Consider the following 12,356-nt stretch of genomic DNA (forward strand, 5'->3'; position numbering starts at 1 on the left):
ATGTCTACCAGCCAGCAGCAATTAGAAATTAAAAACTGAAAATGCAATTTTATTTACAAAAACATCCAAGAATATAAAATACTTAGAAATAAATTTAACAAAATATATACAAGTCATCAACACTAAAAACTACACAATTCTCCTGAGAGGAAATATAATGGTTGTCTCTCCAAGCAGACTAATCTCTACAGAGTAAGAATTATTTATCTTTGGCAGCTTACTGGTAACTTTAACAAACTGTATATCTACCAAATGAGTGAGGGAAAACAGTTAAAAAAAGAACCTGCGGATCCAAATGCATAGTGACAGAGGTGGACTGCTAATAGAACTCACAAGAAAAAAAGACCTGGTAACAGCGGCTTTTGAAGCCAAGTAAAGAAATCCATGTACAATTTTATTTTGGATGTCAGATTTAGACTATTTATGACAACATAAAAAAAAAAAAAATCACTGTATCATAGACTGTCTTTCATAAGTAGAATTACTAGCAGCTTTTTTTAAGCCTAGGACTCTATAATGCTTTTGCCCATTCCCTCATGCTATTTCAAATGCAAAAGAAATCCTATCAATATTGAGTATGTCAAATGTGTAAGATGGTAGAACTGAAACATCTCTGAATAAATTCAAAGTTTTCTGCCAAGAGACAGTATAATCAATTTCACTCAGAAATTAAGAGTGCAACACAACAAAGTCTGGTGGGAACTGTCTACGATGAAGAGATTAACTCAACATCTAATAAATGACACATCTACCTAGCTAGAGACCACATGATAAGCAGAGTTTTACACATACCAACATTACATGCACTAACAAAACGGGAAAAAACAGTTATAAAGGTTTTACTTTCATTCACGTAATATCCCATGTAACTGAAAACAATACATATCTTTATATCTCTACATAAACATACAATAGCTTAGATATTTCTAAATTAACACTTCAACAAAACTTTCATTTGTATATAACTTCCCTGCTTAAAAGTATTTAAATGCTGGGTGTGGTGGCTTAAGTCTGTTATTCTAACACTCTGGGAGGCCAAGGCAGAAGTACTTCTTGAGTTTAGGAGTTTGAGACCAGCATGAGGAAGAGTGAGATCTCTGCCTCCACTAAAAATAGAAAAACTATCTGGGAGTGGTGCTGGGCACCTGTAGTCTTCTCTGAGCCCAGGAGTTAAGATTGTATTGAGTAGTGATAATACCACTACACTTTAGCTGTGGCAACAGAGTGAGATTCTACCTCTCCGCCGCCACCCCCCCATAACTTTAGATTCCTAAAGACAAATTTTCTTAATAAGCTCTAACCCCTAAAGTACAACATAAATCTTGGACTCTCAGGGAAGGAACTATGGCATCTTTCCTTGTCTTCAACAATATTCACTATATGAGAAGGGTAAAATATACAAGAGATCCATACAGATGAAAAGTGTTTAAGTCATTCCAAAGAACAGGTAAAGTCAGTCAAGCACCTTGATCTACATTTACTGAAGAATAAACCTTACATTTAACAGCTACAGCTCTTTTCATGAAAAAATATTTTCTCTGCTTGAACATATGTATTCTAAATTAAGAAACTGCATATCATGTTTAAAATAAAACTATTAACAGAAATATTTCAATATTTACTTCTGAAACTTAAAATATTCTATATCCACATAATAGCTAAATATAATATGTATGTTCCTTTAGTCATATATTAAAGAAAAAGATAAATAAAAATAAGTTGCCACTTTCATAGCACAGGTTTGAACTGTGAGAGTCCTCTTACATGCAGACTTTTTTCAACCAAACTGGGACCAAAACTATAGTATTCAAGGCATGTTGAAACCCACGTAATACAGAGGCTAACTGCAGGACTTTGGTATGTGCAGACTTTGTTATAGTACAGAGTAGTCCTGGAATCCCCCAGATACACTAAGGAACAAGTGCAATTCTGTTCAATTTAATGATGACTATTCACAATTACAGTATTATTAAAAATAAGTATGCAATTGCCAGAGAAACACTTGCTGCTGTCATAATTATGGCTGAAGCAAAATCATGTATGTTAACACAAACTTGGGTACTCTCAGACAGACCTAACATTACCTCATTTTAAAATCAAATTCAATCCAAATGTGAAAAAAAGTTGTATCAGGCACTAAACTTAAGTCTTTAGAAATACCCAACTGTATAACAGCACACATCACTAATACACATAGAAGATTCTAGAAAAGTAAAACTGTTTAAAAGGAATTTTATTACAATTCTACCTTGCTTATTTCTGCACAAGCTTAAGGACTCCACCTCTGTCTAGGGAAAAAGATACATGTCATGTTTTCAAAGTTATAGGCAAGTGAAAACACTAATTATTCATTCCTATGTGGACTTGACAGAGCTACTGAACTAAAAATCTTACCTCAGATTATTTCCCGATCAATGAGATTTTAACAAGAACTGAGAAAAACAGAATTTAAGTGGCTCATATTCAGTACAACAACAAAAAAATTTCAAAACAAGAAATATCTACAGTCAAAAGTAGATTTTACTGCTATGCAGCTTACTAGAATTTATACTGGACAAATATACTCAAAATCTTGGTAATTCCTTTTTCTCTATTATTTTCCAATTAAACTAGCTTTAACACAGAACTAACGAATACAAATAATTTCTTTTGAGGGTAACTTAAGGTAACAGAATTGTCTATTATCCTCTAACTCTATTTTAAGTTGCTCTAGTAGGCTAGTATTTTAAATTTAAATAACATACTAACATAAATTTCTTATCAATTTAGACACTAACAATTCCCATTGTATATGATAAATAATTTATAATGGTCAATATCCCAATTTTGTTTTATAATCTTAATTATCTTTTATCTCCTTGATCACATATACCACCTCTCTTCTTTGGTCTCATACTGGAAGCCATACTATTTACTTTTAATTACTGTACGCTTATGACTATAAATATTACCCTTAAGGCACTATTCTTTAACATCATCTTTAAACAACTGTTACCTTTTAAAAAGATAAGAAAGAAGTGATTTACCCTTCCTGCAACCTTCCTTCCTATTCCATCTTGTTAACATTCTGTTCTAAATACAATTAATCTTTTATATCCTATTGTCCATTTCTACAAAAGGAAAAACCAACAGACAGCATTTGTTATGTGACTTGAATGGCATTCAAGCTTCGCAAAAGTAAGTAAAATTCTTCAAGGCATTTACTCATTTAACAAATGTCTACTTCAAGCCTACTATGTGCCAGGCATTTTTTTAGGTGCTATGGATTCAACAGAGACCAAAGCCAGTCCTGCTTTTTCAGAAGTTATGTCACCAAGCTATCAATTTTCTCTTTAACTTCATTTCTCCAAAGCCAGCAGCTCCCAAATAAGGACTCATTTCATTTGTCAGGCTTGAAGGATCCCAACGCCGGTCAGCAGACAGGGTGATATGCCAAAAGTCCTGATACGCACTGTAGACAATGAAGACCTGACTCGAAATGCATAGTTTCTGTTGAGAGACATTTGTTCTAACACAACCTGGTGTGACCATGTGGTGTTATCTTTCTTAAATTCCTTTTTCATTCTGCTGAAACATGTCAAGTAACTTTTTCATGAAGGATATTGTGACCAAGTTCTTGTAAACCTAAATTTCTTTATTCTGTTCTCCCCACCCACCACCCCAATTTACTGATGTAGTTATATATTCATGTTTATAGGTGTAATTCTATACCCAACTCCCCTCCAACCGGAAATAAAATTTTACATTTACTATACAGGTTGTAGATGAGAAAATTCTGATGGATCTCCTCCTTCCTTTGTAGGTAATTTGTTTTTTGCTTAGGAAGCTTTTAAGATTTTCTCCTTAACCTTTTAAGTTTTAAACTATCCTGTTAGTCACTCAGTAAATACCCATTCCATCTAACATGTATCTTTTGGCTCTGAAATTTTTCCTTTAATCATTCTTCCCTTTGACAGCTCTTTCCTGTGGAGATACTGGACCACCTTCCTTTCCACTACATCTTTTACCTTTTATATTTTCATCTCTGTTGCTCCACATTTGTAAATTTTCCCTAATTTGAAATCCTGTATCATTGACTAAATCTAAAACAAGCATTTTACTCATCTACTTACTCACAGATTTTGTGTTTTGACAATCATGTCTCTGATTTCCAAAAACATGTTCTGGTTTGATGTTCTTTGTATGCAGGAATCCTTCTTAACAATAAAAAATAACAATTTTGTTTTATATTTTGAAATATCTTTTGTCTCCTTGATTATTTATCGCTTTTAATGGGTTTGTCTTGGTTGTTTTTTCATCTAAGCTTGATTCAATTTCACTCAAACACATGTATCAAAACTATGTCTTCAGATCTAAGAACTACACAAGTACTAACTGGCATGGATTTCTCCTACAGTTTGAAGCTTCACTAATATCCTTCACTCTAAAAACAGAAGAGCTGGCATTCCAAGCTTTATATAAGCAGACAGGATATGTTAGGTTGGCTTCCCAACAGGAAGAGTTCTGTTGACTGGCCAGACAAGCTGGGGAACTCCCATTGCCAAAATAATCAGGAGAAAAAAAGTGAGTAAAAAATAATCAGCAATGACAAGAGATGGAGTTAGCTTTTTAAAGTCCTTGTCTATCATAAACAGGCTTAAGATTTTTAAGAAAAACATGAACTAAGAGAAGAAATGAAAGCTATGTTAATCACAGACAAATATAAAATTTATAACTATGAAACTTCGAGAAAGAAATAGAAAAATTCCCCCAAACCTGGGGAAGGCAAAAATTTGATGTCAGGTTAGCATAAATCTTCTAAACTTGTTCTTCTTATCAAAATTGTTTTGACTTATCAAGATCCTTTACCTGATCCTAGAAGAAATCCTCTACTAGAAGAAATTAAGAAAGAAATAGAGGACTCTGTTGATCAACTGATAGAACTATGGTTTTATAAGAATAATCTTATTAGGAAATATACTGGGTGAGACAATAAAGTTCACAAACATCCTTCAAAGTACTTACTCTCCTTGGCCATCTGATAACCATATTGATATCCAATGAGCTAAGGAGCACTTTTTCTAGGATGAGATTTGTGAACTTAATTGTCTGACCTTGTACACTACAAGTTGGGGGGGGGGGGAAGAGTCATGATATGTGGAAATTATTCTCAAGTGTTTCTAAAAGAACCATAAAACAAATACAAAAAAAAAGTTTGTAACAGATAAATCTGGATAAAAGGTGTTATGTATGTTTAAAATGATTGCCCCCCCCCCCAAAAAAAAAGAAGAAAAAAGATCACCATACGTTGCATTAACTATCATTCATTCTACTGTAGCACATGAGCACTTGGCCATTTTCCTACTGATGAACATTTGAATTGTTGCCTTATTTTACTATTATCAATTGTGTTAACAGCATTTCTATACATTTTTTAGGGGGGGTAATTTGAAACTTTTATTAGGTATGTATGCAAGAAGAAAATGCTAAATTATAAAGTATAAGAATGTTAATCTTTGCAAGAAAATGCAAAGCTGCTTCTTCCCAAAGCAGCTGTATTAATTTATACTCCCATGTTTAATTGTGTAAGTAAGCCCTTGTTCACCTATATTCTTCCCAATACTCAGACTGCCAAACTTTATTTTGCCAAACAGACAGGCATAAAATATTCTCATTATAGTCCTGACTTCTGTTTCCCTAATTTTTAAAATCAACAGATGAAGAAAAATATTTCCCTGATTTTTAATAAGGATTTATATACTTATTAGCTTTAGTGTTTCTTGTCTCATTAAATGCCTATCAATATCTTTTGCTTATTTTTCTATTGGGTTATCCTTTTCTTAAGTAAGAGTTCTTTATATAACCTTGATACTAATCTTTAGTCAGTCATGTTCAAATTTCTTCCAGTCTTTTCAAAAATATGTCTTCTTAAACTTTCCTTAAGGTATCTTTTGATGAACAGATTTTAGTCTAGTCAAATTTATCAATTTTTATTTCACAATTAGTGCTACTTGTATCTTGTCTAATAAGAAATTCAACTTTTACCCAAAGTCTACAAGATAAGATGTTCACCTGGGAAAGTATGACAATCACATAACAGAAATTTGCAGATATTTCAGCTAAAAACAAGATGGATGAGTTCATATTATAAGATAACATTAATAACCACTTGCCACTACTTTTATTAAAAAAAAAAAGATATAAGAAGTAAAGAAAATGCCTACAAAACACTCCTAATAACTTGTATCCTTTTTGATGGAACCACTGAAGACTGAGAATAGCCAGGTAGTATATCCTTCATCACTGAGATGCCAAGTATTTGAAAGCAGTTATGCTGAGATGCCCAAATGCATCATTAAACAACTGTTACCTTTATATCAAATATATCGAACAGCACATCTATAAACATCCACAAATATTCCTGGGCAGGGCTAACAGCACCAGAAAAAATACAAGGCAAAACACATGGTAACCCATATGCTAACACCAGTTAATAAGCAAGTGACACTGGTTCCTGACACAGTAAATCAACTTAAGGGAAAGTCAAATACCTAGCAGTATCCATTATATTGACTTTCCCTTCTAAATGTCCACATGCTGATGACTCATTCAACTGGTAAAGTCAGATTACAGCATCATTCACCCATCTCCACATTTGCAATAGGAAAAGTATATGCAACTAACACCAGGAATTAAATAGCGGGTGGGCATGAGGAGTACCTATTATGAAGCAAATTCCTGAGCTGGAGGATCCTCTCCCTCATTCAGTGAAGAGAACAAGAAAAGGCCAGAGCCTAGAAGCTTTCTCCCTTCTCTGACAAGAGGGATAACATCAAAACCTTAAGGCCAAAATCAGGGGGCTGCCAGGGGTTAGACACAGGGGAAGAATGTGAATACAGAAGAGTTTGGGGATTATGAAAGTGTTCTATAACCTAGCTGAAGTGGTGGTAACACAAATCTACACGTTAAAACTCACAGAGCTAAACACAACCACCCCAAAAGTAAAATTTTATTGTATGATTATTTTAAAAAATCTTTTAAGGACCAGGCACGATGGCTCATGCATGTAATCCTAGCACTTTGGAAGGCCAATGCAAGTGCACTGCCTGAGCTCAGGAGTTCAAGTTCTAGCCTGAGCAAGAGCAAGACCCAATGTCTATGAGAAACAGAAACACTAGCTGGGCGTTGTGGTGGGCACCTATAGTCCCAGCTACTCTGGAGGCTGAGGCAAGAAGATCTCTGGAGTCCAAGAGTTTGAAGTTGTTGTGAGCTATGATGCCACAAGCACCTTACCCAAGCAATAGTCTTACTCTGTCTCAAAAAGAAAAAAAAAAAGGAAAGAAAAATATAAAAGGTTTCTAAAGAGATAATTATAGAAAGTAGACAGAGGTAAAGAGGTAAAACAAGATGAACTCTGGCTCAAGAGATTCAAGTAAGAAAATAGAGGCAAAAGAAAACTGAATGTGATAATGTAAGGCAACTAATACTAATAACTGACCAGCCAACTAATACTAATGCTGACCAGACCGTTGAAGAACGCTTCATAAATCACAGCATCAACACAAAGCAATGAAATGGATGTAAAAATCCAAATCCTCCAAATGAAGAGAAAAATGAAGAACAAATGGTACTCAGGGACAAAGATTCAACATATTTACAGACATTAATATACAAGAGAAGAAAACGATCTGTAGCCTAAGGAGTATTCAAAAAAGGAAACTCATCTTGTACACATTTCACATATACATTCATATTGCAAGAATAAAGAAAAACCTTTTGTGTACACAAAAACAGCTATTTACAAACAGAAAATTTAGGCTGGCCTAAGATTTTTCCATAATATAAAACCATAAAGAAAGCCTATAGCACTAAGTTAAAAACTGGGACCCAAGAATTCTAGACTCCACTAACTTGCTGTTCACACATCCTGGCCAAAGAAGAACATTTTATGAATCTGGAGCTTACAATCTAAAAAAGATTTTTAAAAGTTAAGTAAAAATCAAAATAAAGGGCTCGGCGCCTGTGGCCCAAGCGGCTAAGGCGCCAGCCACATACACCTAAGGTGGCAGGTTCAAATCCCCAGCCCGGGCTCGCCAAACAACAATGATGGCTGCAACCAAAAAAGGGCCGGGCGTTGTGGCGGGCGCCTGTGGTCCCAGCTACTTGGGAGGCTGAGGCAGGAGACTCACTTGAGCCCAGGAGTTGGAGGTTGCTGTGAGCGTGATGCCATGGCACTCTACCCAGGGGGATAGCTTGAGGCTCTGTCTCAAAAAAAAAAAAAAAAAAAATCAAAATAAAGCTGATAAAGGTGGGCTAAACATTAAAAAGACTAGCAGCAAATAATGAAACAAATACAAATGCAAAAAAGTTTAAATCAACACTGTGCACATGGCTACAATAGGTCAGAATGTGGCTACAATCTACAACTACCACAGAAAAATTTCTCTAACTGTGAAATACTTAAATAATAAAACCAGAGGGCAGGAGGCAGAAGAAAACAAAAACAAAACAACTAGGACTGAACTTTTGGACTGGGTATAAAAGTGAGAAGACATACAAAGGTGACTGACTGTCTCAGCGGTGGGAAACGCTGACAAGTGTTCCTCGCATCTTTCTCTGGGGGCATCCCAACCCACCTCCATGGAATCAAGTGTTCAAAAACAGGAAGTCCCTCAATCTTTGATTCCCACATCTAATTGCTCAAAGGTACTTTGCAATCAGCACATCCCAAAATGAAGTATTTACTGGCATCCTAAGCTAGAGAAAGTACAATTACATTCAGCAATCCACTTAGAAGGTTCATGGAGCCTTAAATCGTGTGTATTACTCTAAAGTTTCTAACAATTCAGCACAATAATCAATAGCACCAAAATCACCTGGAGTGTTTGTTAAAAATGTAAACTAGGAAAGAGCACAGTGGGTCACTCCTCTAATCCAAGCACTTTGAACCACCCTGAACAAAGATGAGACCATACAAAAGTAAAAAATTAGCTGGAAGTGGTGGTGTGCGTCTGTAGTCTCAGCTGGGGGGTGGGGTGTTGCTGAGGCAAGAGAATCACTTGAGCCCAGGAGTTTGAGTCTGCAGAGAACTATGATGACACCACTGTACTATGGCTGGGATGATAGAGACTAGACTATCCCAAAAAAAAAAAAAAAAACCACAGGACAAAACAAATTCACCCTCAAAGGTACAAGGTACCCTACTCAGATGAGGGGCACATTTTGAACTTTAACTCACGTAACTCACAAAAAGCAATTCATGTAACCAAAACATCATAGCCCTGCATTGTCTTGAAATTTAAAAAAATAAAAAAAACGTAAATCGAACAAAATAAAGCAAAAAATGTATACCAGCAAGTCCCTTACCAAATACACCAGAGGGTGGATCTTAGGAATCTGCAATTTCAAGAAATGCTCCAACTGATAAGAACATGCCCTAAGGTTTGGAAAGTACTGCTGTATTATTACTTCAACAACCAATGTTCTCCACTGAGGAATATTACCTGTACCAGTTTCCCCTCCTGCACATAATGTAGAAACCACAAGGTAATTTAACTTCACACACAGCAACCAATTATGATATTTTACATACAGAGTTAAATTAAGCTCCCACTTTATCTTAATTTCTACATAGACCTTTCCATAGTAACAAACATTACTTACTAGAGGAACTTCTAACCTTATCCCTGCTTCTTTTTGATGAAAAAGTCATCTATTCTCTCTCCATTAAAATAGGATTCTGAGTTTATGTTGTAGTTTGGAACAGAAAACATTCCCCTGACCTGCTGGAACCTATTCCCTATGAATTCACAGCATAATAGGTACAAAAAATTAAAAGGCTACTGTAAAAATGTTTCTCTTCATTAAGTGAAAGTGTGGTGTCCCCTTCCCCAAAGAAATATTTAAAGCAAATTTTAATAATATCCTTTAAAAAGAAAACACTCCCATCTACTTTAGCCTGTTACCAAATTCTGGTCAATGTGATACCAGCATAAACAGAGCATGTAATTTCGGGGAAGTCTCCCTCAGCCTCACAGAGATAAATAACAGAACTAGAAACCAAACCCCATAGCCTAATTCTAAAGCCTTATGCCTCTTAGTTGCCTTCTAAAAACCATATAGTCACTGTATTTTTGTACGAATGCTTTAAATATAGAAATTATGAAAATACTTCCTCAGTTTTATGTTTAAGAAAATCTATTTTACTTTTCATAAACACAAAATAGTCAAACATTTATTTAAAAGTTGTTTCAAACTCTGAACACATTTTCTCATAAAATTAATGTGACTAGTAAGATCAGTGATTAGAGCCCCTGGCCAGTCCATAAAGTCTGTTTAATTATAAATGCCAAATTCACTCAGCTTTGATCAGCAGAGACTCAACGACCTTTTATCACCTGAAGGGTATAAAGAATTGGCAAGATGCAAATTCAGTGTAAGGGTTACCCTTGGGAAGAAAAAAAGAAACAATTCACATGGGATACACACAGACCCCTTCCAAGATGTTTGTAGAGTTCAGTTTCTCAAGCTAAGTGGTTGGTTTCTTTCAGATTGAAGTTCTTAAACTCGGAAATGTAATATTAAGAGGCATTAAAGAATATTCATCATACACCCCATCAGAAATACAAAGACTCCATATACACAAATTACTATATTCTTACCCTACGCATGGCTTCCTCCTCTTCTTGACGCTTTTCATAATGTGCAAAGTCATCAAAGATTGAGGTGGTATGCTTGAAAGTAGCAATTATTTTAAGCACTTGCTTAGCTTTTTCTAGGGGTACCTCTTGAGTGTCCCTTGAATTGGTAACTGGTTTGTTGTCATTATTTTCTAAGCGAATATGCCGTAACTGGTTATTGGGAACATCTTTGACAAAGATCCATTTAACTTCAAATTTGCCCTTCCACTTATCCTGAGACCATACACCAGCATATGCATTATAGTCCACAACAGACTTCATTTCAGCCACTCCACAGAAATGTCCACTGCCATTCACACTGAAGAGTAAATAGAGTGGGCCTTTCCCATTCAGGGAACGATAAGCTGCATCCAAACGCTTATTACCATGCTCAGTACTACACCAGATAGAGTACTTAATGGAACGATGTATGTCATCCTCAGAATAGCTTTTAATTATAAACACACGTCCGTTCTTCAGGTTCCAATCAAAGTCTTTGGGATTATAGTTGTTTATGGCCTTTAGCTTTTCCAGCACTGGATGCACTTCTATGCTAGAAGGTGAAGCACTGACAGGTACTACACCTAAACCAAAGTTTTCACTGCCTGCTCCATTGTTCTGGTTGAAGCCTGCCCCCCTGTTCCGAGGAGCTACCCAGCGATTCTGCAGCTGCTGCTGTTGAGGCTGCACCTGGTGAGGCTGGGCCTGTGGCTGAGGTCCTTGTTGCTGCTGTGGTTGTGGTGGCTGAGGCTGCTGTTGAGGCAGTTGGCTTTGCACCAATGGTGGTGGCTGAATTAATGGCTGAGGCTGCTGGATTATAGTTTGAGGAGGCAGAACTGGTTGGGTTGGTGGAGCCTTCACCACTGACCCCTTTTCATCCCATGTTCCAATATTCATGTTGTGTTTTATAGGAGGTGGTGGAACAGCAGAACCCCCAATTCCCACATTGCCCTTGGGTTTAAGTTTCGGTTGAGGTTTGGCAGGCTTTCTGGCAATGGCAGCCCAGGAAGTTGGTTTAGGGGCTGCACTGCTGACTGGGGGCACACTGTTGGTTGCAATGCTAGTCATACCACTGCTGCTCAAAGCTGTACCTACAGTTTTTGTCACTGCGGCTGTCAGGTCACCACCAATTTTCAGTCCAGTCATGCCTTGCTCAATACTGCTAATGCCAGGTACCTTACTCAAAGTATCATTGCCAAATCCAGCCTGTCCATCAGTAATAGCTCTCCCAAGAGAACTAGGTGGATAGCCATAACTGCTACTATAAGCAGAACTTTGTGTTGATTGTCCCTGAGATCCACTTGTCCCCCATGTAGAGAAATCAGCATTACCAGGAAAAAAGTTAAATCCATGTTGACCAAGAAACGGAGGGGTATTTCCTAATGCCCCAGGTTGACTAAACACACCATCTGGTATATAATGATGTTCTCCATTACTCATTTGTCCATAGGTTGTCAGATAGGGCATAGGCTGGTCTCCAGCTGTGGACCATGCTGCTTCCCCAAGAGAATAAGGAAATCCAATGGATGGAGCATAGTAACTAGGCATATACGGATCGGACATTGGTGGATAGCTGTTACTCTGCAAAACAAAATACCACAATCAGTAGTGAATTGTCCTCCTAATAAAAGGTTTAAAAAAAAAAAAGACACCTGAAAGATTAAAATCAAATAGTTTTAAATAAAGAAAAAAAAACCT

General features: G+C 36.4%; 1 protein-coding gene across 5 annotated transcripts in view; it reads right to left on the bottom strand.

Annotated features, from left to right (window-relative positions):
- The window catches only part of YTHDF3 (YTH N6-methyladenosine RNA binding protein 3), a 38,962-nt gene that overhangs the window by 10,080 nt on the left and 16,526 nt on the right, over nucleotides 1–12,356 (bottom strand). For all 5 annotated transcript variants that reach the window (XM_023508539.1, XM_012813286.2, XM_023508537.1 and 2 more), the window contains one exon: nucleotides 10,641–12,239. In XM_023508539.1, coding sequence (XP_023364307.1) covers nucleotides 10,641–12,221 — 1,581 coding nt within the window. In that variant the 5' untranslated portion in view covers nucleotides 12,222–12,239. The remainder of the gene's footprint in view (nucleotides 1–10,640; nucleotides 12,240–12,356) is intronic.

The sequence above is a fragment of the Otolemur garnettii genome, unplaced genomic scaffold (assembly GCF_000181295.1).
Source record: "Otolemur garnettii isolate 467f Iridium unplaced genomic scaffold, OtoGar3 scaffold00255, whole genome shotgun sequence".
NCBI classification, from domain to species: domain Eukaryota; kingdom Metazoa; phylum Chordata; class Mammalia; order Primates; family Galagidae; genus Otolemur; species Otolemur garnettii.